This window comes from Sebastes umbrosus, chromosome 8 (genome assembly GCF_015220745.1).
Source record: "Sebastes umbrosus isolate fSebUmb1 chromosome 8, fSebUmb1.pri, whole genome shotgun sequence".
Classification (NCBI taxonomy): Eukaryota; Metazoa; Chordata; class Actinopteri; order Perciformes; family Sebastidae; genus Sebastes; species Sebastes umbrosus.
The window spans coordinates 22,474,658-22,502,387 of record NC_051276.1 but is presented as its reverse complement, the minus strand read 5'-3'; the positions used below and the strand labels follow the sequence as shown (position 1 = coordinate 22,502,387).

At 38.7% G+C, this 27,730-nt stretch overlaps 1 protein-coding gene across 1 annotated transcript; it reads right to left on the bottom strand.

The window, feature by feature from the left end:
* Nucleotides 1-2,914: 2,914 nt before the first annotated feature.
* On the bottom strand, nt 2,915-27,730 carry LOC119493580 (rasGAP-activating-like protein 1). The gene is made up of 21 exons (XM_037779021.1): nt 27,164-27,730; nt 26,787-26,843; nt 23,723-23,836; nt 23,279-23,340; nt 20,372-20,501; nt 19,746-19,827; nt 19,446-19,586; nt 19,171-19,262; nt 17,952-18,069; nt 17,678-17,831; nt 14,492-14,556; nt 14,094-14,206; nt 13,274-13,466; nt 12,225-12,362; nt 9,987-10,131; nt 9,154-9,326; nt 8,043-8,180; nt 7,135-7,270; nt 6,062-6,182; nt 4,728-4,804; nt 2,915-4,589 (listed from the first exon to the last, which is right to left on the bottom strand). The coding sequence occupies exons 1-21, from the start codon at nt 27,226-27,228 to the stop codon at nt 4,441-4,443; spliced, it is 2,463 nt and encodes an 820-aa protein (XP_037634949.1). The 5' UTR covers nt 27,229-27,730; the 3' UTR covers nt 2,915-4,440.

The window sequence follows — 27,730 nt, the reverse complement described above, 5'->3', positions numbered from 1 at the left end:
CCAGACACCAGCTTGCCCGCAACTCATCTTGCCAGCCACACTCTCTCCCTTCTCCTCTTCCCTGCTCTACCTGCTCTGCCAGCCTCTATATTTCCTTGCCACTAATCCAGCTAATATTAGGCTCATGAGCTAATTATGGAAGACATGGTTTTCATCCCACATCAAAGTTAGGTGAAAATGCTTATTTTGGTCGTCTGGAACAGACTCTGACATTGGATTACTCAAAAACTACACAGTTAAAGGTGTTCCTAGTATGTGTGCATGTAGTATAACAAAAATTCATGAAAAAAAGTCATAGTATAGTATGTCGAAACATTTTATGAAAAAAAGTCATATTATAGTATGTCGAAAAATTTTATGAAAAAAAGTCAAAGTATAGTATGTCAAAAAATATGAAAAAAAGACATATTATAGTATGTCGAAAAAATTCATGAAAAAAAGTCATAGTATAGTATGTCGAAAAATTTTATGAAAAAAAGTCATAGTATAGTATGTCGGAAAATTTCATGAAAAAAAAGCAAAGTATAGTATGTGGAAAACTTTAATGAAAAAAAGTCATACTATAGTATGTCGAGATTTTTTCAAATTTTTTTTTCATAGTTTGGTATGTCGAAAAATTTCATGAAAAAAAGTCATAGTATATTATGTCGAAAAATTTCATGAAAAAAGTCATAGTATAGTATGTCGAAAAATTTAATGAAAAAAGTCATAATATATTATGTCGAAAAATTTCTTGAAAAAAAGTCATAGTATAGTATGTCGAAAAATATGAAAAAAGTCATGGTATAGTATGTCAAAAAAATTAATGAAAAAAGTCATGGTATAGTATGTCGACATTTTTTTTTAATTTTTTTTTTCATAGTTTGGTATGTCGAAAAATTTCATGAAAAAAGTCATAGTATAGTATGTCGAAGAAATCATGAAAAAGTCATAGTATAGTATGTCGAAAATTTTTATGAAAAAAAGTCATACTATAGTATGTCGAAAAATATGAAAAAAGTCAAAGTATAGTATGTGGAAAACTTTAATGAAAAAAAGTCATACTATAGTATGTCGATATTTTTTTCAAATTTCTTTTTCATAGTTTGGTATGTCGAAAAAATTCAGGAAAAAAAGTCATAGTACAGCATGTCGAAAAAAATAATGAAAAAAAGTAATCTAGTATGTCGAAAAAAATTCTGATAAAAAGTCATAGTATAGTATGTGGAAAACTTTAAGGAAAAAAAGTCATAGTATAATATGTCGAAACATTTGATGGTATAAAAAAGCATAGTGTAGTACGTGGAAAACTTTAATGAAAAAAAGTCATACTATAGTATGTCTACATTTTTTTTCAAATTTTTTTTCATAGTTTGGTATGTCAAAAAAAATTATGAAAAAAGTCGTAGTATAGTATCTCAAAAGATTTCATGACAAAAAAGTCATAGTATATTATGTCGAAATATTTCATGAAAAAAAATCATAGTATAGTATGTCGAAAAATATGAAAAAAGTCATATTATAGTATGTCGAAAATATTCATGAAAAAAAGTCATAGTATATTATGTCGAAAAATTTCATGAAAAAAGTCATGGTATAGTATGTCGAAAAATTTAATGAAAAAAGTCATAATATATTATGTCGAAAAATTTCTTGAAAAAAAGTCATAGTATAGTATGTCGACATTTTTTTAAAATTTTTTTTTCATAGTTTGGTATGTCGAAAAATTTCATGAAAAAAGTCATAGTATAGTATGTCGAAGAAATCATGAAAAAAAGTCATAGTATAGTATGTCGAAAATTTTTATGAAAAAAAGTCATAGTATAGTATGTCAGAAAATTTAATGAAAAAAAAGTCAAAGTATAGTATGTTGAAAAAAAGTAATCTAGTATGTCGAAAAAAATTCTGATAAAAAGTCATAGTATAGTATGTGGAAAACTTTAAGGAAAAAAAGTCATAGTATAATATGTCGAAACATTTGATGGTATAAAAAAGCATAGTGTAGTACGTGGAAAACTTTAATGAAAAAAAGTCATACTATAGTATGTCTACATTTTTTTTCTAATTTTTTTTTCATAGTTTGGTATGTCAAAAAAAATTATGAAAAAAGTCGTAGTATAGTATCTCGAAAGATTTCATGACAAAAAAGTCATAGTATATTATGTCGAAAAATTTCATGAAAAAAAGTCATAGTATAGTATGTAAAAAAATATGAAAAAGTCATAGTATAGTATGTAAAAAAAAATTCATGAAAAAAAGTCATAGTATAGTATGTTGAAAAATGTCTGTCTTTAGCTCCTCTCCAGTGGCTCCCTGTGGATTTTTAAAAATGGAAATGAATAACTGTTTTTTTTTTTACATTTTCATTTTTATTTATCATTGTTGTAGGTCTTTGGTGCGACGAAGTATTAGGGCCACATTGAGGAAAAAAAATAAAACTGAGATTTCGAGAATAAAGTGGTAATATAACGAGAATAAAGAAAGAAGTTTACGAGAAAAAAGTCGTAATATTACAAAAATAAAGTCAGAAGTTTACGAGAAAAAAAGTTGTAATATTCCGAGAATAATAATTATGACTTTATTCTGGAAATCTCAGATGTTTTTCTCCCTCAATGTGGCCCTAATACTCCATAGTACATTTGCACTTTGGCCCTCACTGCATTAGACTTATATACTATATACTTAGACTATAAACTGTGTTACCTTCATCACAATGCTCAAATGTTTTGTGGCTCCAGACAGATTATTTTTAATTGTTTTGCCTAAAATGGCTCTTTTGATAGTAAAGGTTGCTGACCCCTGATCTAGGCATAAGACAAAAAATGTGATACTAAGTATTAACAATTTTTGCCCTTAATTCTACCCAAGTTAACTCTTAAAGCATTTATAATAATGTGTTATTTTTGTTTTCCTGGGTACAAATGTGACACTAGACTTATTAGCTGAAATAATAGTTTACTGAATAATACAGTTGTGTTTAGTTCACAGTAACAATCCACTTGTAACAAACCATCATGGTGTATTTGCAAAATAAAGTACAGGCAGTAGTGTTTTTCTCTTTTTTTTCAAAATAAAAGCCCTCATTCAGGGAATATCAAGTTCACAAGCGACATCTGATAATTACTGTAGTTTAGTCTTGATTGTAGGTATATTGATTGTCATGTCTGGCATGTGTACTATAGTGTGACATCTAAAGGCAGGAAGAGTGTTTACTCCACACATAAATATTCCACGGTTCTTCCTCCAGCAGAAAGACGGACACTACAGTAGCTGTCATATAATGTAAACAGCTCCAGAGGCAGAGTGGCCTGTTGAGGCTATCTGAGAGATCACAGATCTGATCTCTATTACACTCACTTACCTTCTCTGTTTAGACACTGAACACTACTCCCTTTATGGGAAATGGCTTTACAACATGTCCATATACAGTCTGTGTCTCATAAGAAAAATGCGTGGTTTGACTGCTTTTTTTTTTTCTTTTCTTTTTTACATTTTTTAAAAACAAATTTGGCATATCAAACATATCCTGACACCTTTGAGCCAAATATTGTGGCACCAAAATCTCAAGAAAATGTAAACTTATCAAATGGGAAATCTCACATAATTGTTTCTTCTATGGTCTCGGTTGTATGGACATTATATTGTTAACAGGTAAATATTACCCTTTATGACTTCAGGAATGGCTACATCAAATGTAAGGACATTTTAAATATGCAAATTACATCAGAACCAAACATTTAAGTTGACTGACCATAGCACCAAACGAAAGCACATTGTTTTGTATAAAGGGACCAAAGCAACAATTAAAATAATATTCATTTTGCTCACTGTACAGGCAGCGTTATACTGTGGCGTGTGCACCAGCATTTCATGAACTCATGGTGGTTTGACCTATAACGTTAATGTCACTGCTACATTGCAACCATGGTGATAAATTGCCTCAATAAAATACAAAACATTGATAAAAGCAATATGAAAACACTTTACATTCAGGTACTGTAGATAACACTACAACAAGCTTTTTGCATAAAAATGTGTTTGACCCTGACTGAGGTCCTGTACAGTATCTCAAAATATAAAAGCTTCTTTTCACATTTCACAACAAGTGGATGCAGGCCATGCAAGAGATTGCTTGTTATCTACATAAAAAAAAATATCAAGTCAGATCATGCTTCAAAGTCCCTCGCCCGCCCTCCCCTTTATCGGCAAGTATCATAATCTCTCCCCGGCGATGTTGAAGTTGGTGGCACTCAGAGAATACAAAAAGATTCAAAGTGGCAGAATTCCCTCTGCTCTTTACAGCGGGAAATGTACTAAAAAGCTGGAAGAGGTTGCACCCTGTGGCCTCTTTTTCTCCCTGACAATCAAAAGAGTGAATATCTGATGCTTGCTCGTGTTGGTACAGGATGCTGGGCTTCCCCATTTCCAGGCATTAGTAGAGGATCCCAGTCTGTGTCGAGTCTAGGGATTCAGAATGACACCGGTGCCGTCCTCTTTTTCTCTGTGCTGGAAGGTGGCGTGAGCCTGCTCCAGATCCTCTATCACCGCCAGCAGCCGAGCAGCAACGCTCTGACCTGGCTTCATCAGCTGAACATTGCATTCTGCACCATCTGTGAGGCAGAAAGTGTGCAATGCTATCAAACAGAAATAGATAATCATGGTGACAATGTAAGGCCATACACATTAATAAAAAATCCTTCCACCACGGCAGAAAAAGCAGAGTTTAGATGCAGCAGCTGCAGCCTCACCTGGGTGGATTTCAGAGTTGATCTTTTCTTTATTGCTGGACGTCTGATCAGCGTCTGGCATCTCCAAATATTTTTTCCTGCAGTATCAGTCAGAAACATTTATCATATGGTCACTGACTATTCTCTAGAAAAGTGATTCTCAAAGTGTCACTCTGTCAGGGGGTCCGCAAAATAATTTATTATAAATAATAAAACAGTGCTTTTATCATTAACAAGTGCATATCTACAGATGGGGACCATTTGTGCCAATAAAATTAGCATATGGTGTCCACCCATGTTAGCTTTGGGCCAATAGAAACTCTGATATGATTGTGACGCATCACGTCAATCTGTCATGAATCACTTCACTCACTCTAATGCAAATATTCAAATTTATGATGTGTTCTGTAACACGGTTATGATAACTTCTGTCAATGATTTGAATAAGCAGCCATACATTAATTATTTTAAAGTTGAAGCACTTACTGAAAGTCAGCTTTTAAACTGGTAAGTTTAAATATCTGGATTTATTAGGACTATGCCAGCCTTGTTACTGTTCATTTTCTGAAAGCTTGTCTTTAGACTTGTATGTCTCTAGACACGATATACTCTATATATCTATACTAAGATCAATTACTTGAAAAGTATAAATGCTGTCAAGATGAGTCCAAAAGCAATTTGAATAAAATGAACCTCTGTTTAAAGGTATATAAGTGGTATTAACATTGAAATGTGTTTCTGTTTATCACTATGAAACAGGTCTGAATTATTTTGGTTAAAAAGTTTTACAACACAAATAGTTCCAATGGGGAGTACAAATAGTAGTTAGCATATGCTTAATTACGATTGTTGATTACGATTAATTGTTAGGATTATGAGGGTGTCCCGGGAAAATATTCTTCACTGTAAGGGGTCCCTGGCCCGAAAAAAAAGTCAGAAAACCCCTGCTCTAGAAGCTGCTTTGTCTTTTCATGGAGTGAGACAGTTAAACATTGGACTGGATTGTCAAGGAGCAGCAGAGCAGTTCATTCCTGTGTTGCAACATTGACCTCTAGTGTACAGCATATGAACTGCAACCAGGTACGTACATGCATGGAATTTGGCTACAGTTTTATGCAGCTCTGCACTTACACAGAATAGAAATAACAGCTAGGAACAATAATGACCGACAACAAAGTAATAAGACAATAATAAAATAAAATAAAATGTCTATAAACAAGTCAAGTGTTCTGGACTTGTATGTAAAGTGAGTAGGATTTATATTGGAAGTGACAGATGATATGCACATATATTAAATAAGAAATGTGCATTAAAGAATGTAAATTATAATCTATAACGGTGTTTTCTCCACCAACCTGAGTTTGTCTCTGCCCTGGAGCAGCTGCTTGTATATGGTCTGCGTCTCTACATCGGGATCCAGCGGATCACTCCAGTCACCCAGAGTCACAGCTGAGTGGGTTCTACTGCAGCCTATAACTGAGAGACAACCTTTTATTGAACAGTGTTGCTCTACACATGAACCTCACACAGGTAAACAGCACATATCCTTCAACTTGACAAGGTCTCATTGTACTACAAATTTGTAAATTTTTAATGCAAACAGCTCTGGTGGCAATCAAACCCCCAAACCCAGTATTATCCAGAGAAAACATCACATAAACCAATGGTTCCCAACCTGGGGGTCCCGACCCCCACTAGGGGTCGCCAAAGATTCACGGCAGGGTCGCAAGTCCTTCTTGATTTTAAGTGATGTACTGTAAGACAACTTTTTTTTTTAATATAGCCCACATTTGGCTTATATCTCAGCATTTTGTTAATTTCTGTGAAGAAAACTAAATTAAACTGTAATTTTAAAATTTGGATAATTATTCAAGGTATAAACTTGGGTTAATTGTACAGTTTATCAGATGTTCTGTGCAGTTATTTTAATGCATTGAATAGAAGTCAGAGGTCGTCAGTTTACTCAATGATAGAAAAGGGGTACCTTAAGGAAAAAGGTTGGGAACCACTGATATAAACAATGACTCATGAAACAATTCTGCTGTTCAGCACTGTGAAACACCGCACAAGAAATTTCATCAGATGTAGCTTTCAGACAGCGACTAAATGTAATTGGTCAGAGAAAATTGCATTATGATTCTCAGAGCTCGTTCTCCGCTGATGCAATAAAAACATGGCAGCTACAAATTGAGGTTTAAGTCATTAAATATGGATCGCCAGGAGCTCATTCGCTCTTTGAAGCCAGCTACAAGTTAGTCGACCAGGACTCAAATAATACATGTTGATGCTGTTGGAATTCCTGATGATCCTTCTGGGGGTGTCTTGGGTGTAATTCAGAAATAAGTTAGATAGTTGCACTGCAACCTGGGTCCTAATAGAAGGATTTTAAAGTTTGTGCAGCTATCAGAAGTAATAAAAGCAGGATTACCAGCACGGTCTGCCTGCAGGCAGCAGGTCCACTTGCCACTGCGATGAGCCCCTGGGTGGAAAGAGGGCAGCATGCGCTCATTGTAGATGCTGACTTTCCTGATCGCTGACAGCCACTGGTTCAGCTCATTGACGTTCTGCACAGACACAATTATACCATGAACCATTAATTTGGTGCTCTATTAAAGTCATACTGAAATCAAAGCAGGAAAAATGTTTATAATATTTATGCCTTCTTAAAGGAACAGTGTGGAGGATCTATTAGCAGAAATGGAACATAATATTCATAACTATGTTTATTTCATTAGTGTATAATCACCTGAAACTAAGAATCGTTGTGTTTTTGTTAGCTTAGAATGAGCTCTTCATATCTACATAGGGAGTGGATCCTCATTACGGAGTCACGTTTTATGTTACCTGAAGGCCACCGTAGTTCTCCGACACGCTCGTGAAACTGCGGTAACGTGAGCTGCAGAGTGCAAAACAGTGGTACCGCCAGCTGCCGTCTCACTTCTGTTGCTCCTAAAGTAGTGTTATTATGGTAAGGATGACATCTGAGCGAGGCGTATAAAGGCGTTACCACGGTTTTGTACTCTGCGGCTCATGTTACCCCAGTCTTGGAAAGGGAGGAATGAGCGGAGGGGTACTCCGTTGGTTGCAATCTGCAACCACACCACTAGATGCTGCCAAATGTAACACACTGTACCTTTATAACCAATCAATTAAATGAAAAATATGATTCTATTTTTTCAGTAAATTGTCAGCAACATTGTATTTGATCTCAACTCATCATGACACAGCTTAATGTCAACAAAATAGTGGAAAAAGAAAATGATGTGCTAAATAAACATTTTCGAGGAAAAGGTCAAGAACTTTGTTGGTGGCTGACTGGTGTCAGTACTAACGCACCTTGCACTGGATGTACATGGTGTGCAGCTGTCCGTCGTTGTCCTGGGAGATGACCTGCATTACGTTCTGCTGCTGAAAGGCATTTTCATCCACCCTCTCCACGGCACACACGCACTGAATAGGGATTGAGGAGCGCACCTGCAACAATTCAGCCACAAACCACAACACCAATTAACACAAGTATGCAGGCCGGTAATGATGATGGATCATGCTTTTGGCTAAAGCTGTAAGGTTTAAGTGAAATAAAAGTGACATTTGATCACAGAGCAAATTAATGGAGCAGTGTCTAATACTGAGATCTTTTGCACACATTCGGTTAGGGGGAACCGTGTAACGCGAGGAGGAAGTGAAGATGAGATCAGCGTCGCAGGAAAGGCCACTTTAAAGTGTAAATCAGCCACTTTCCAATGGGAGCTCGCTCCACCGAGACTGGAGTGCTCCAACATTGAGGAAAGGGGCCAGGACATTGTCTGCAATCTGATTTGCAATGTTAGCATGAATATCCACAGCCTTCAATTACCCCTCGCCTTTTATTCCAGTCACACAAAGCCGAGACTGGCTCAAAGAGAGAGCTTTTTACTGGGAGCCTGCTTCCCTCTCCGTCTCCCCTCTCTCTCTCTCACTCACTCAGTCTCCGGCTGGTGAATGAGAGGAGATCATTATCGCAAAGTTAGGCTTCACATGGTAATAACACTAATGATGTTCTCACAAGGAGATCAACACGAACACAATAAAGCCAACTGGGGATGACTGAAAGGTTTCCTCTTTTTAGTTGATAAACGTCCGTGGGTAGACACAGTGACTAATTCATCATCAGAGGGCAATATCAGTTTCTAATAATGGATGAGTCACTTTCACATGACTTTGATTCAAAGTTTACTCATCTATTTTTGGCTGGTATATAAGACAAGGAGAATAAATAGGCATTTATCTGTCAGACATTACTCGTGTGTTGATCCAGATGTCACAGCAGAAGACAGATTTCAGAACACTACTTAGCTATCTAGCCAAATGATAAAAAGTTGAAACAGTGGCTGGTTGCCAAATTGGATAGTAAAGTAGATAAATATAAACAATATAAAGCTATAACCTATACTTGTTCAGTACCAACCTGCCAATCAGGCGTCTTGGCGTAGGACAGCGTCTCACTCGTCAACCAGAAGTAGCGTTTCTTAAAGGCAAAGCGGGATAGCAGTTGGGGCCCCTCTGCCTTGTGTTTGTGGAGGAACCCCTCTTTAACTGTGACTGAGGGCATGAACACACACCTCTGTGGCACCTCGGACACTGCAGGATGAAGATGAGAGAGTTTTAAACAGAGAATGTATGAGAATGCACATGTAAAAGGCACATTCATCCATATAGACACAAGGTGGTGCTGCGACAATACACAAACAGAGCGGGTTTTATTGCCAAACTACAGCACAAGTCTTCATTTTCAGCACTTTTTCATTGATGGCGACCTCAGCCTCCTTCATCACCACGTGAAGGACGGCTTCAAAGAGGCATAACAAGCGTCCACTTCTGTCCAACAAATCCACCTGAAGAGCATTAAATGTCAAACTGGCCTTTAAGAGAAAAGAGTGGGCGTGATGTGCAGGAGGCGGCTGAAACACGATATATCAGAGGGGGAAGAAGTTTCACAACAACAGCCTCGCTGACACATGACAGTAAGAAAGCAGCCCAGACATGTTGGGTAACCACTGTGGCGTGCACAAACACCTGCGGCTTCTCACTCCAGCTCCTTGCCAGCTCGTTAACCATGTCATCTCTTTTCTACTCGTCCAGCTAGTTATGAATATTTCACCACTACAGCATTGTTTTGCTTAATCCTGACATGAGCTGGGAGCTGCTACGCTAGCAGCTGGCATGTGGCTGATCAGCTCAACAGCATGACCTGCTTTTCTTTTAAGTTTAGCGGTGTGTGTTCACTGTTGTCGGCCTTACCAATGTCATGATCTATGTCGATCATCTTGTCCAGGAAGTCTTTGACAGAGGCCACGCTGCGCAGGATGATGGGGTGAAGAGGCTCCATCCACTGCTCCTTTCCGTGACCCAGCTGAAGGCCCAAGTTCCCGACGCTTTGCAACGCCTGGCGACCACAAAGACACACTCAACACTCACATCCTCAGCACATCAAATCCCCAGTAACTGACAGAACTCAGTGCGAGTGACTGCATATCTCAAAGTCGGAGATCAAAAGGGTCCCGGAGGCCAAGCATGCTGTGAGGCCCTTTGTCCGGCCCACACCTGGCCTACGGCGAGGAGGAAGTCCCTCTCTACGCCCCTCTCTGATGCTCGGCTTTGAACCGCAGTCTGGTCACAGCGCACACAGAGGTAAAAATAGCCCGTTCCCTTTCTCTGTAGAGGACCCATGGCAACAGCACTTCAGCACCACGGACAGCAACCACAGAACCCACACGTGGGAGACATGAGGTTTCACTTTTCTTCTACCATGACACCCCTATTTTTAATGATGTCGAGAGTGTTCATGTTAGCGACAGTCGGGGGTCACTTCCATTCAAAAGCATGGTGAGCTCTCAGTTACCTACAAGACGCCTTTCTCAGTGGTGTAGTGGATGGTATACACAGGTATACAGTAGGGCTGCACAATTAATCAAAATTTTATCGAAATCGCAATGTGGCCTACTGCACATTTCAAATCGCAGGAGGCGCAATATTTGTTAAAGGCTTGTCAATGTGCGTCGGAATACGAATTTAAATTAAATATTGTCATGCTGCAGATATGTCCTGCCCTACACATCATATTCTACAGACTTAAGAAAAGACCTTTGTTTGGTACAGATCCCAGCAAAAATCACAACTTAAAGGGTTAATTCAGGTGTTTTGAAATGGGGTTGTATGAGGTACTTATCCAAAGTAGGTGTATTACTTACAATAGATGACGGTCGGTACTCCCCCAGCATCGAGAAACAGACCGAAGTACCGACACCATAGCAAAGCAATACAGTGCTGTGGACGGGGACGACAGAAAACGTATTTTAGACACCTAAAAGAAAGACTCACCTAAAAAAAAAAATGTATATCTGTTTAAGTGTACGCTATATTTAGAATATTTTAACCGCTTTATCTTGCCGTCAGACAGCCCTTTCCTTCTCCTAAGTGAAACTTATCTACGCTTTTTTCAAATCCAGTAAAAATAGTATAGATACGTTTCACTTTCAGTTCAGTTCGCCATCTGAAAAAATTCTAAATATAGCGTACACTTAAAAGGGATATCATTTTTTGGGCCTTTCTTTTAGGTGGCTAAAATACATTTTTCTGCTGTCCCCGCCCACAGCACTGCATTGCTTTGCTCTGGTGTCGGTACTCCTGTCTGCTTCTCCAAGCTGGGGGCGCACCGACCATCGTCTACTGTAGGTAATACACCTACTATGGATAAGTACCTCAAATAACCTCACTTCAAAACACCCGAACAATCCCTTTAGTCATTTTATTTTTCAATGAAAATGAGAAAAATTATATAAAAATGACATTACATCATTAATAATGATGATCGAAAATCATTTTGCAATTGCAATATCAATCATAATAATTGCAATTAGATATTTTTTCAAAATAGTGCAGCCCTAGTATACGGGGTATGCCAACCTCTTCAGTCACAAGGAAATGTTTTTTTTTTTACGGTGTCATTCTTTTGCAATTTGATTGGGGTATAATGTATTAAAATATTGTTTAAAGTTTATAGCCAACAATGTCACTAAAAAACATACTTGCATACTTGGTGTAAAAGGTAAAGCAATCCGCTGTGAACACTGGGACACTAAAACAGTGTTAAAGGAAAAGGAAACAGGGTATTTGGAGGGTATAATTGATTGTATGTTTATAGTTTACCAATTAAATCTCCAGGAAGTACACTTTTTATACTGACATAAAAGTTACTTTGGGGCAGATATTGCTGACTTAACAGCATTATCTAATTACTTCACAAGGTGAAAAAGCAAGGAACGGCTTACTGCTTTATCTGCTGCTGCCTCCACATATAGTATAAACATTGTATGTTGCATTCCTGCTTCATATCTAACACTTGCAAATGTCCTCACTGTTGGCAGACAGCATATGGCCTTGCATCCTCTGCACCCACCTCTTTACTGTTGTGATGTCTGGAATAAGTTATTCATAGCAGTATCTGTATGTACAGTATGTCTGCGTTGTGATTTGTACCTTGGCCAGCAGTAGCAGCGTTCTGCTTGTACGTGTATCGGCATGCTGATCCCTCAGCTGGAACAGTTTAGGTGTGAGGATTGCAGGAGCGAAAAATCGCAGGAAAAAGAATCCACTGATGGCCAGATACTTCACATCCTGTAAAAATGAAGTAAACAGCTGTAGCTGAATATATAGCATGTCATGGTAATGTAATGTTTAAATCTCACATATACAAGCCCTGCAGATACAATAAAGCTAGGGTTGGTAATCTTAAGAAACTAACAAGAGTACACAAGAGATTTTAAAAATTATCCAACCGAAAAACCCAGCCCAGTGTTACCAACTCCAATTAAAGTAGCTAGCAGCAGCTACATATACTGTATAGAGCTATTAGCTGTATATAAGAAGTGGACATAGTCACTGTGAAGTCACCGATTGGTTTGTGGACTGCTGTTTTGGAGCTGCGAGTTTGGCATTTTGGCCATCGCCATCTTGTTTTTTTGCAGTCAAAGGTGACACAAAAGGGCGGAGCTAAGTACAACTGATCACTGAATAAGACATTTCTAGGTGACCAAAAAGGTTATAATTAACGTGGTAGCGACAAGGTAGCCTGCTTTATGGTCTATTTGACTCTAAATGGGACCATAATTTACTAAATGAACATCATGCTGTATTGAAGAAGATTTGAAACTAGTGATTGAGACCATAAACTCATGTTTACAATGTTTACTGAGGTAATAAATCAAGTGAAAAGTGGGGTGATTTTCCCATAGACTTCTATACAATCAGACTTCTTTTTGCAACCAGAGGAGTCGTCCCCTGCTGGTTAGAAATAATGCAAGTTTAAGGCACTTCTGCTTTGGCTTCACTTTTCAGACCCCGGAGCTGCCCACTGATCATAATGAATGTAAACAGCAAAAATGGCTATTGTAAGCATTCGATTTATTGATTGCAGTCAGGATGAGAATTTCAACAAATATAACAAAAAATGTTTTTGAAAAAGATTACCAACCCTAGCTTTAAATTTTCCAGCTGTTTTTCTTCCGTGTGTTTTGCTCTAGACTGACCTCATTCTCAGGTTCAGCAAATTGCTCCTCTACTCTCTTGTGTAGCTGTTTGAAGGCCACCCTCATGACGGGAGGACACTGATCGACTGAGCCCACGATTGATTCAATAATGCTGGTTAAGTAGATGTGCAGAATCTCCACGCTGCTGTCCCGCACCTCTGCCTCTGACACGGCACCCTTAAATGAAATTCGTCTTCGGACAGAAAGAAAGATATTGTAAATGACTGAGTCGGTGTCAGAAACACACAATCCTAAGACAAAGCACGTCGTTTTATGTATATGGTCAAAATAATATAGTCAAATTTACTCTTATAATATACCTGATAACCTCTTTCTGTTCCTGATTATGTCATGACATGTGAGAGCATGCTATAAGGTTGAGTGCTGAATTGAAGATGTCCGGAGAGATATATAGACAAGGAGTGGAGACAACAAACAAAGTGATGGCAGGCAAATCTACTGCAGACGGAGAGCACATTAGATCCTCGATCTCTCTCTATGTGAGAGATAGACATCTCTGGGGGCTCATAGCAGTTGCCAAGCAACAGCCTTCCCCCTTTTTACATTCCTTTTTTTTCATTTTCTCACATTGATGTTCTTCCTCTCAAGGGGTGAAGTGTAAAGGAAGTGGGCAGTCTCCTGTGACAGCTTTTCCATTTGACCATTTTAGCACACAGATTGTGAACTATATACATGAACCTACAACCCCCCACTTGTCATTTGTGGCTTGAGACAAGCACCTGTGAAGCAGATCGGGACTATTTCTAGGTCAGAATGATAAAGTCGTAGTGCATAGTGAGATCCAGCAGGTTTGTTTTACCTTGTGCGGTTCAGGTCAATCTTACACGGGTCCAGCTCAATGTACTTCTTCTCATCAAAGATGCGGTTAATGATGGGCTTCAGCACCTCGTGCAGATACAGCATGCCAACAGCCTGACAGCAAAACAATACCATATGTTGAAGACATCTCATTTGCATCTATGCTACAGGGATTGTTTTCTAAATGTGTAAATCTGCATAGTACAAACAGTGAACAGGGTACAGTACGATGCAGCAACGGGACCATGAGATGTGTAACTACTAACTCAGTGTTTGTTTAACAGAGATAGGGATAGAGGTAGAAAGAATAAATAATTAACAGTCAGATCATGCTTTCACTCACAGTAGAGACAGAAAAATCAATTACTTTCAATTCCTGATAAAAATACGCCAACGCACCTTCATGAACTGTTCCATGGCCTTGGAGGAGAGTGAGTTGGACCGAAATAAAGTGTTTGGATCAGCTATGAGAGCAAAACAGAAAAGAGATTGATTAGGTTTATAGTAAATAAAAACATAACATCTCCACATAGTGGACACTGGCGCTGACCATGAACCACAACGTCCCTGGTTTGCATCTTGCCAGAGACCTTTGTTGCAGGTCATTCTCTAAGGTGGAGTCAGGTAAAATGCACCACTTTTTGGTAAATGATTTATAAGACCATCAAATAAGCGATGCATGAGATCCCTTGATTTGTTTAAAAAATGCAAAAAACTATAATTGTTTTGGAATGATGAGTTAGAGTATCAGCAGGTTTCTTCTTGAGCTACGACACAATGTTCAGGTAAAATGGGCCAATATAAAAAGAAGAAAACGCAGTAATTTCATCTGAAATCATTTTAATTTTAACAGTAAATTAACACTAATTATTGTCTTCGGTTTGCCATAGTAACAACAACATAAATAGCCTACATTTCATGCAATACAAAGTTGAACAAACATTTAATTGAACAATGCATTTAAAAATTAACTGATGTTAACTTTTTCTCCTCTCTCTTCTTCTCTTTCTTTTTGCCATACTGTCTGCAAAGCATCATTCTAAAAAAGATTGTGAAGATTTTTCATGGATACATATCTAGACCCTTGTTTGTAAAATTACTTTTTTTAACAAAAGTTTTTATTAATTTCAACTTTTTTATTTGAAAGAGCCTGTTAAAACATTGCTCATAAACATCTAAACATGTTTGCTTTATTTGTAAGCTTACTTATAATTGCTTTATCATCCTTATTAGTGATGAGTGACATTTGCTATGTCATGCTCACGTACCATACGATCTCTCTGACATGCTTCATGTAACACTATGCCCCGCTCACATTAGCAACCTCAGACCAATTAAAACTAGTGTTACATGTCAACTAGTGTTGTAGCAACAATGCAAGATCAGTTATTGTGATTGGCTGTAAAATTTTAAAGGACTATGACGCTCCAACCTTATCTGGCCCATTTTCCCTGACTCCACCCTAAATCTCTCTCGCCACTTATTTCCTGTCATTTCTCTATAGCTGTCTGATTAATAAAGGCACACAATCCCCCCCCCCCCCCAAAAAAAGACATCTGTTGTGTATCTGATAACAGAAAAAGGATCCCTCCACTGTATTAAAAGCTCCCAATGAGTGTAATGAAGCAACATTTAAGCTTTCACAGAGACCCTCATCAGGCACATAATCATGCTTGATGAAAATCTCTGAAAGTGCTTCATTAAATTCGCTGAAAGCTATTAATACAGTGTGTGGATCCTTTGTCTGTTTCTGTCCTCACTTCAGGCGTTTGGTCTGCAGTGTTCATTCTTTCTATTCTGTTTGATGGATGTTTATCGGCCAAGAATTGATCTGCTTTGGAGGCCGGTGTGAGGGAAAGCTGACCTTGCTGCATCACTTAAATCCTTCAAGGTGGCGATACTAAAATATCCACAGCGACAGGACTGGGTTTGCCAGGTAAAATATTTTGGTCTCAAAGATAAGGATGTGCAGAGAAATGCAGGGTTTTGATTGCAGCCCAGTGGGAGTACAGTTCCTTTTCTTTACCCTTGTTGCCCAACTTTAATGTCTGGCTGCTTGCGCCATCTATTCCTGATCAAGCAGCTACCGTTCGGATCATGTGGAGTTGCCATGGAAACGCAGGCACTATGCTTATTATCTCAAACTACACCAACTAAACAGAACCCAAAGACCAGAGCTCAACTCTGTGTGAATTAGCAATGGGGATGTGGTGCGGAGGCAAAAAACATGACTAATACAGACCACAGAGGAGCCAGGAAAAGAATGTTGGGTGAGTAAATAATTGGCAGCATGGTAGTAAATATAGTGCTGTAGACTTGACCTGCCCACACATAGCACATGGATGTTCAGAGACCTTGATGTCAACTCAGAGTTTAAATAGAAGCAGCCCTCAGAAGGTCTCTCTGACTAATACAAATACTGACTAATAGAGATACACTCGGGACTTACGCACACTGTGTATTATGTAATCACATTTATTACATGCTCAATGTTTTGAGCTAATATTTGTAGGTTTTAATGGTGCAAAAAATGTAAATACTAGTTCTCCATCTGACAAGAATACATAATAAATACACTGTAGCTATGAAATGTCATCTTTGTTGACTTGTGTAGGCTCTCTAAGCCAGTGGTTCTCAACCTGGGGGTCGGGACCCCCAAAGGGGTCATGAGATAATTTCTGGGGGTCAACAGAAGGTTATGGTGAAAAAAATAAAATAACATATTACAAATAAAATAACATATTTTAGACTGGGAAATCTTTTTTTTACATTACATCGCCTGTACCAGTGATATACTGTAATTTGTCTTAGAATAGATTTTATTGAGTGTGTTTGTGACTGTTTCTGTTTTTCCCAATGAAGATGTCTTCACATGCTCCGTGCGTCAGCAAACAGGCTTAGTGATGTGTCGCTTGTTTGAAAAACGCTCACTCTGGCTTTATTTATGCAAAGTTTCACACACTTGCAACCTATTTTCATCGGTCAAATCGACACTGACTGACAATCAATATCACTCTCTCTATGTAATAGGGAGTGTCATCGCTCGTAGTATATCTGGACGATATTTCACGCTCCATTCGCCAGAGTTCGCTCGGTCGCTGTATGTTAGGAAGAGGTGTAAGAAACTTTGACGTGATGTGTTGGATCGCTCCATTTCAGTACTGTGGACAGCGCCGTACCTAAACAAGCACCCCCTAATTTAACCATACTTACTTCACCACGCCGACTTGTTTAGCTGCAGGCCTTACAGTAATCATATTCCCAAATGATTAGACACCAAAAAGCATTAAACCAATTGCCAGCATACAGAGAATTTACCGCTATATGTGGGGATTTTGATATGGTGAGAGTTTATGAGCAATCAATGTGTTTGCATCTGGGTGTTGGGGGGTTGCAAACACCAACCAGATTATTCTGGGGGGTCGCAACTCGAAAAGGTTGAGAACCACTGCTCTAAGCTACAAGCTAGAGTACACAAAATGCAAAATTTTCTGCATATCTGACAATACATTACAAATAGAAATGGTTCTGACTGGCAATGATCTAACATTTTAAGCAGTTGTGATGTTGTTCCTTTAATCTTACTGGTGTTGTTGACCTCCCGGGTGTTGAGGTAATCCAGGAATGGCACCACCAGGCCCTGGCCCAGGTAGATCTTCACCAGGGTCATCGCCACATCCTGCCGGCTCTCAACCGTGTTCACCTCCTCCAGCATGGTCAGAGCACTGCTATCCTCCACCTGGTGAGAGGAGGAAAGAGATTGCAAAAGATGTTTTCATGTTGTCTGAAAGCCAACTCAGAATTCATGAAATAATGAATCAAATGCATATCAGCGCTGAAGAAATATGGTGATGCTGACCTCTGTCGGGGAGATGACCGACTCCACCAGGAGGTGAATGAGGGGCTGATAGTACACAGATGGCAAGATCCGATCCTCCACCAAACGCACTTTCAGACGCAGCGCTCCCAGCTTGCCGCTGGCAACAGAGGAAAATAAAAATAAATAAATACAAATATATTGTTTTTAAAAATGCCGGTGGGCGCCCTGCCTCATTTTCTGCATTGAGGTAACAAATGAACAAAACACATAAAGAAATACATCTTTCATCCCTGTAACTCTCTTTCTCTCATCTGTCTGGATGTACTTATTTGTTAATAAAAGTGTACCTGTGATGTCTGATATGAGTTGCGGTTTACAGGGCTAGGGTTAGGGTTCTGGGGAGTTGAACCCTAATCCTAACCCTAGAGCGGCACCGCCGGGGGGATCCAAATCCGAATTTCGCCTAGGGCACCAAAAGAGCTAGAGCCGGCCCTGTCACTCCTATAACTGTTATTCTGGTAAAGTTTAATAAAAGGAATTAATTGAAATACAACAATCATAGAATGCATGCTACACACTTCCTTGCCAAATGTAGAGGTTTAAACCTTGATGTGACGTCAGAGCACTGTTTACCTATCGCTGTCTCACAATCTAAAAAGTATGTCTCCTGCAGTACTGCAGCATTTCAAATGTATAACTGTAGAGGGTCTGATAAATGTTTGGTAAAATATTATCACAGGCTTGCCGATGGAGGAATGACGTTTCTAAAAACAATGTTAAGGAGTCCTTATGGTCAAGAAAACTGTCAAAGGGGTAGTTTTAACAGATAATACCAGAGGTAATATCTTTTGCAATGACATTACTTCTCTTTTTCTTTTCTTTTTCAAGAAAGTGAAAGTAGATCTCTAACCAGCTTCTACTCAGCACTGTGCTCCCCTCAGAAAAAACTTTTAACTCTGAGTCATTTCCCAATGAACCTCTTTGACACTGTATCTTTTGGCGACTCCCTCGGCTTTCTTTGTTCTAAAATTATCTCAAAGAACAGATGCTGTCAGGGACCTGGCTATACACCTGTGAAAGTTCATTTAAATGCAAAAAAGAAAGCACGGAGGAGAGCAAATACTTTCCTTGAGTGCATTTTAACACACTGATTACAGCTCAATTTTAGTCTTAAACAATGTCCGAAAGCAAACTGCTTGTCTCACTTACACACAAAGTCACTACATTGGACAAACAAGCACACACCCATAATCCTCACCCAGCGTCAACCTCATTGTTTCCCAAGGGAAGCAGACGAAACCAGCCCTCTAACGGAGGTGTCTTGTGCAAACAAGCAAAAGGGATTTCCACCTGTGGGAAGAAAGAACAAACAAGGATCAGGCAGGAAAAACAACTTTATAGTAGGGCTGTCAAAGTTTACGCGATAACGCGTTAACGCAAATTAGTTTTAACACTACTAATTTCTTTAACGCATTAACAATTTAGCAACTTGCGATTTTTAGGTTGTAGCGGGCTCAGTCTTGGCATCCTCACCTTTCCCAGAAAGTCATTCTTGCCCACCATGTCCCAGTCCCAGACCTCCACAGTGACAGTCCCCTCCTCACGCAGCTCCTCTGGGTCCAGCTCCAGTTCCAGGGTCTCTACCCAGTGAGGGAAACGGGTCTTCTTGATGATCTAAAACCCAGCAGGTTGGGGTGTTAGGAAATCCTAAAACCTCTCATGTGTACAGTAATATGAAGTAATATGACAGACCATCAATTACGAGGGCAGAATATGTACTTCTGGCCCTGCTGAAACCAATACATACTGTACATGCACGCACAAAGAGCTCACCGAGGTCTCTGCACTGTGGTTGTTGAAAATCACTCTTGTAAATGGATCAGAGGTCCCAGATATGTCTCTCGGAGCCAAGTCTCTGCCAAAAGACAACAGAACTGATCAATATCAAAATGCTCAACAATCTCCTATCGCCTGTTCTGCAAATTAAATTAGCTGGCGAGGAAATAAACAGCAAAAACTTTCCACTTGACCTTATTCCTTCAAACTTGATTCACATTCATCGGAGCGTGTTTGAATAACAGAGTGTCAAGCTCTGATTGACATGCTCATTAGTGCCCTGCCTGAGAGGAAGAGATTGTAGAGACGCACAGATGGGGCAGTGAGTGGTGTGATAGTGGCAGTATAACTCAGAAGGGGAGTGTGGAGGCCTGCGGGGTGATGGTGGTGAGATTTCGGCACAGAAACAGCGATGACACGCTCAGCTACAGTAATGTAACTTCTGATATGATAGTTTCACCACTTGCAACTACATTTACACACGCTTTTAGAGTCTACCTACCCTTCTGGTCACAAGCCTGCTACTCTATTGTTTAAGCCATTGTTATCTATCTTATCTCTATCTGAGCTCCTCACATTTTCACAGCAGCGGCAGGATTTAATGCACACATTTGTTATATTACCTGGCTTCAATGACTTGACATCGCAGGCTGATCTTCTCTGCATCTTTCAGTAGCATCAGACTCAGATGGATCTCTCCCTGGACTTCTTCATCTGGGTCGACCCTCGTCAGGTTGAGCCAGCTATCCAGTCCTGACCGTAGAGACATTATTCATTGAAACAGTACTCCTGTCAACTCTAAAAACATCAAGCATTAAAGCTGCAGTCGGTAACTGAGCAAATATGATAAAAAGTTATTTTTTATAAAATGGTCACTATGTCCTGACAGTAGTGCATGAGACAGGTAATCTGACAATCATGTCCTCTGTGTCAGCGTTCAGTTTTTGTGCACCAAATATTTGGAACAAGCTGCCAGAAAACTGCAGGATCGCTCCAACCCTTAGTTCTTTTAAATCAAAGCTTAAAACTGTCTTGTTTGCTGCTGCCTTTTATTAAACCAAATAATGATCTTATACTGCACTATAACTTTTACTCTTGTGTGTTATACTCTATTTTAGCTTCTATCCTAGCTTTTATTTTTAGCTTGTTCTTATTTTCTAATCTTTAACTTTTTTATGTTTTATAACTGTTTTAATTATGTCTTAATGTTCTTTTTGCACTTTGTGGCAATGTTCTTGAATGTTTATGTAAAGCACTTTGAATTGCCCTGTTGCTGAAATGTGCTATACACATAAAGCTGCCTTGCCTTGCCTACTGGCATTTGCAAACATTCTTATTTTGTATCTCATATTTGATCAAAGTTACTGACTGAAGCTTTTAGAGAGAATAATAAACACGGAAACTATGGCAAATCCCATTTTTCGGTAACACTTTACAATAAGGTACAAAAATGTGAGTAGTTACTGGGGAACGAATGAGGATCTTACTACTAGTGAACCATTAGTTAATCAGTAACTCCCAATCAAATTCTATAGAGTAGTTAATGATTATAAAACGAGTGGGGACAGAATCGGGAACGACTTGATAATTGATGTATCGTTAATGTGTACTTCTCTAATAATTCCTAATGGAGGACTGTATTGTAGATAATGATGAGATACTAGAGAACAGACTGGGAGATAATGAATCATTACGTAAGTTCATGAATATATGTGACTCAATCATACTGACCACTTTCATGAGTTGTTTCAGATTAACTCTGAATCAGCTGCTGAACGGCACAAAACTAGTAACGACTCATTAATTACTGATTACTTTAACATTAGTTACTGTTATTGCGTCCCCTCCAAGTGAAGTGAGACATAATACTGAGTAGTTACTGAGGAGTTCCTAATTACTTCATCATTAATTTATGATTACCTACCCTTTTTGTGTCCCCCAAGTAAAGTGAGACATCATACTGAATAGTTACCATTACTATTCTAAAATAATTATTGAGAGTTACTCATTAACTAATGGTTCACTAGCATTTAGAGCCTCATTCCTTTTTTCAATTAAGTAATCATTAACTAATCATTATCTACTCTATAAAATGTAATTGGGAGTTACTCATTGACTAATGGTTCACTAGCATTTAAATCCTCATTACTTCCCCAGTAACTACTCACATTTTTTGTGTACCTTATTGTAAAGTGTTAGCTATTTTTCCAATTAACTGTTTTCTGTGTATCGACAAATTAAATAATCAACTACTCGCTTTAGCACTAATGAATACTTCTGAACTTAATGAAGAGAGTTGAACAAGAAAAAAAAGAGATCTTCTATGGCAGAAATGAGTTTAAAGCTGAAACTTTTAGTCAATTAATCTATTAGTTGATTGACGGAAAAATGATCTGCAACTATTTTGATAATTTATTCATTTTTCAAGCAAAAAAAATGCCAAACACTCCCTAGATCCAGCTTCTCAGTTGTGAGGATCTTAGTGTTATTCAATAGTATATTGAGTATTTTTTTAGGATTTTGAGTGTTGATGGGTGAAAACATCAACTTGGGCATTTGATACTACTTTCTGACATTTGATTGTCTAATTTGATAACTAATTGATAATCTTTATGTATCTGAGTAATTACATCTTAAAATAGCAAAATGTCTATAATGCTGGCAAGTACATGACGAAGTAAAGGCATGCACAGTCAAAAAAAAAACTACAGTATAATCCTTGATAGTCTGAACAACACGTAAATTATGTGATATTGTTTGCCAGTCATGTCACATTCAATGTGTTATGTTTTAGTATTTCAGAAACATCATGATTCATACATAAGCGAGGGCACAATGTCAAGGCGAAGACTGTGAGAATATTCCTGTGAGGGAGTAACTGACTCAGTGCGCCGCCATGTAGCGATGAATCACGCGAGTGAAGGCCACGCCAGGTGGCTCTCGGGAGAGACGCATCAGTATGCAGCAAACATACCCCGGTAAATACTTTGAGCAGTTTAATAAAACTACGACTTCCTCACTACGTACCGTATTTTAAATGCCGTATGTCTGGCCAAGACGGTGTAGAAAATGCTCGCGGAGGTAAACAGTGGGACTAATTTCTTGAATGTGAAAGCCTCTGTGAGAGAGCCAGACATTAAATGGTTTGAAGCCATTTGAAATGCTTTGGCTGTTCTCCTCATTTCACAGCACTGCAGGCTCCCGCACAAAAGGATGGTTAGTAATGCACAATGAAGAGAAAAAAAACAGCATTTACACAGACAAGCACCAGGAGAGCCATCAGAATAACACACGTATCAGCGTGAATGCTGATTTCATTGCCTGCAGTTTGCACAACTCGACTCTCAAATACATGTAAGCAAATCAAATTAAATGTGTGAGCGAGCACTGAGAAACATTCCCAGAGTCTCCGTCTAAAAGAGTCTCACTCAATCACTCAGACCTTTTGACTCGGTCCTGGGAAGCCATGTGTGTTTAACCTATGACCTTTTATCATGCACCCATCCTGTTACATTTTTGTTCAGTCGTACCTTTAGCTTGAGATCCGATGGCTTCTTTGGTCAGAGTGATCTTTCCGATAACATCATCATGACTGCAGAAAAAAACAAAGATAAAAGAAGAGATTATCAGATAGAAGCTATTGAATATACTACCAACGTTGTTTGATCATGCTAGAGTTAAATGAGACAGACTGATTAGAGTACTGGTGGTCACGAGAAGAGGAGAAAAAAAAGCAACCTTTAATCACTCAATCTGGGCGACCATCTGCCTGATGATGTTTGTTTATTCAAGGCTTGGATTTTTTTTTCCTCAAAACATTTAAACTGTACACGAGGTTCATGTTGGTTCATTCATCAGGCAAGTTAAGCAAACAGCCATGGCTTGGAGAGGACTACAAATCATCTGGCAAACTCTAGTCAGTCAACAGTAACGGTTGAATATGGAATCATTTTTGATACGGCTTTGGAAGTTACCCAATCGTGTCCTCGTCCATGACTTGAAAGGAGAGTGAGTGGAACCCCATCGGGAGGTGCAGAGTGTACTCTTCACCCCAGAAAGGACTGAGGTTCTTCCACACTGTGGCGGTCCTGAAAAGAGACGTTTCACATGCTCGCTTAGCCAGACCTTACGCAGAAACACATCACATGAATGTATGCAACAATAGGAACCAGTAGATCGTGTTGTAGTACTCGAGATCGGTGTTGATCCCAAGACCGGTCTCAATATCCACTTTTGAAGGGCTCGTCTCGAAATAGACTGCATTTTTACTCGGAAATCTGGATTTTATTTTACGACCGGTCAAGACCACAACTGAGGGGATATTACAAAATTTCCTTTGCTTTGTTAGCTCATAGAAAACAAAGGAAAATTCCCACACAGACAATTCACCTCTGCAATGCTGTTTGATTATTTTATCAGGACATTTCTCATGTTACATGAAACATCTGTGAGTGTTTTTATGGGAATGTGGATCTTTCAGAGTGCCTACGGTTTGCGTGGTCCACATTTTATCGTAAGTGTGTCATGCAGTGTGGGACTCGCGCTGGTCTGGTCTTGGTCTTGACCTGGTCTCAACCCCTCAAAGTCTTGGTCTTGTCTCAATACACTCTGGTCTTGGTCTCGGTTTAGGTGGTCTTGACTACAACACTGCCAGTAGAGTAATGGCAGGAGTCAGAATTAAATGTGGCAGCAGTATAAGCCCTCACTTACCCACTTCATAAGTGTGCCTGAGCGAAGACTTATCATTTTTCCAGTAATATGTAAAAAATACTGAGGTTTGGAAACCCTCCAAGGCATCACAAGATGATTTACAACAGAGGAAATAAGAAAAGACATGGGTCTGCTTTTTCTGACTTATCAAAATGTTGCTGTTTTGTGATATACTGGATAGTTTTACTTGTTTGAGCCCTTAAAATGATTCACATGAAACAATCTGAGAAATCCCTCTTTGGTGAATCTGCTCACAACTTAGCGACATATGCATTGCCATAAACAGGCATTGCTTCATTTTAAGGGATAATAATGGTAAAAAGGTTAGGAATCACTGCTCTGCACCAAATAACAATCTCCTGCTTAAAAACTATAGCAGGCCCCCGGTAGGATTCAGTTACTTTTCTGGATATATCAACGTGTTCTCATCCCAACTCGTCATATACTGACGTTTTGTCAGACCCCCTCGGCGTCACTCTTTTCGTTCGCAGTAAACACGTGCTTAATGTTGTGAAGTAAACAAAAACACGTGCTTAGGTTCAGGCAATAAAACCACTATAGTTAGGTTTATGAAAAAACAACATAGTTGGGCTTAAAACTACATTTGTACAGTGAAAATGACGCTGAATGTTGTGAACACGGGACACAAACGCACAACTGATTGTAACGTGACGCACGGGACACGAACAGCGGTCTCCTGGATGAAAGTCTTGTGTTTGTTGGACCTATCCACATCCCACCTCCACCTGCCTGGTGTGTGTCTTTTTTTGCTCTTAAAGCTACGTCACCACACTCCCGGTGCACTTTCCCTGATCGTTTAATATTGACGCAGATAGGTTTACATTGTAGTTAATGGAAAGCTCAGTGTGTCTCACACCATACCATACGAGACGGTATCTAACGCTGATGGCCGTGACAAAGCGTCTGTATTTCAGGCCTTGGGAATGAGAACGGGCGGTATATATCATTAAGGGCTCTTAAAGCCAAAAAGGGTTCTCCTATGACCTATGCAGGGCTGTGTATTGAACCTCAATACTTTTTTGATATCAACGAAAATGTGTCCATAACACCAAGTATCAAAAAATGTCAAGTAATGAAAGTGGGCACTGAATGCCTGGTCAGAGTCGTAGTTTTGTATTCTTATTCTTTGATGAGTAGATCCTGATTTAGATTATTATATTGCCAATTTTAGACCATTTAAATAAAAAACTCTTTATAGAAAATCTGATTCATATTCCGTAACGAAAGGTGTCGAAAAAAAAAGTAATGTTTTAGTATCAATTCCAATCATATATCATTTTGTTAATAGAATTCAAAGAATACCTTATAGGGACAATTATATATATTATAACCCTGTATCATTATAATAAACCTCTCTGTTTCTAAAAGTGTACTGGACCCATTATTTCCCACCACAATCTACCAGCACTCCATGAACATCACACTCGAGGAGTCAGTTGGCCAGTAACACTACAAGTACTAGATAATTAGTGTGAGTGTCTGCAGTGAATCATTGTGCCGTTTTCCCCAACGTGCCAGATGGAACAATAGCCACTGCATTCACCCATGTTCTTACACACAACAACAACACAAAATGTCAAAAGAAATCTGGGCTGCTGTCAAATAGCACTTATTTGGAAAAAATATACTGCAGCTTCTATTGAAAATATATATTTTTTTGGATACTTTGGAGGATGAAATCATCTGTACTTTTGCACTCAGACTGAAAACACCTCTGAACCAGCTCCCAGCATTCTCCTCGCGTACACCGGGAGCTCCCCTGCAATAATTGATGCACCCTCTCCATGGTTACCTGCGGGTGTTTTAAAGGCCAGACCAGTATCAGGTTCTCGGTGTTGGAGGAGCCACGCTGTGGGCACCACCACCCTGATCATACACACTCCACCCGGGTTTACATGTGCAGAGTGGCGGGAGCTCAGCCAGGAAACTAACCTACTGCAAATATCCCAACTGTGATGATGACAGATATTTAAATGTGAACATTTATACTACAATAGATATTCTCCAGCTGTAGCTATATATATAACATACTATAACTATAGCCTATATATATTATTCTATATATATGATATACTATAGCTATATATATATAATATATATATATTATTATATTATATATATATATCTAATATAATAATATATATATCATATATATTACATATATAATATAATAATATATATATCATATATATTACATATATAATATAATAATATATATATATCATATATATGATATATATATATATATATGTATAAAATATCATTTTCATGCACATATTGTTCAGTTTATAATCAGAGAGAACTCACCTGGCCACAACTTCATTGTCAACTTTTACAATGCAGTATGGATCACTGGTTCCGGAGCTTAAAGGTGACAAGAAAAAAGATATGACAGCATGAGACTTATTAGCATGGTCAATTTGCCCCGCTGGTTATAGCTTAATTTAATTTCCCGTTGAGTAGACAGACCTGATCTCACCTCTAATTCCTCCAATTAGCCTAATTTACAGGAGATAGCAGAAATAATAAGCAAATGTAGACTGAACTTTTCTCTTATCTAATAAACCTGATAAGAAAGCTATTAAACAATGTTGAGGCTATATATATATATATATATATATATATATATATATATATATATTCCAAGACATATAAGAAGCACATGCCATTCAGATATTACTTACACGTCTTTGGCTGGGAGGTTCCTGCCCTCGACTATTCTGAAATAAAGAGATGTGTTTTTGGCCATTTTTTTTTTAGTCGAGTATGCTATTAATCCCAATTCCTCCTGTTCCAATAGGCGCTCTTATAAATAGTGCTCTTCACCCTCCGAGTTTTCTTCATTTCATGGCACCTTCATGGCGCGTGACGGCGCACAGCCCACGAGTAGCGCGCGACACAGGCGCGCATGCAGCCCAGTCAGTCAGTCAGTCCAGCAGCAGCAGGTTGAACACTGTAGTAGTGGGACAATGTCCATTATCTGAAATAAACATGGTGGAATAAACTGCACAACAGCATTGTTATCTGACATCCTTCACTCTCTGTTAATAATTGACAATATTGCCTTTTTTTTTTTTTTTAGATACGCTGCTAATTTATGATGCCCTAGATGTATGGTCATACCTGGTAATAGGTCCATGCTGTGATGCAATGCGCCACCTGGCGAACACATTGAGCTACTGCACTAGAGATGTGTGGGTCGCGAACGAGCCGGTTCCAAGAGCCGGCTCTTTTAAGTGAACGATAAGAGC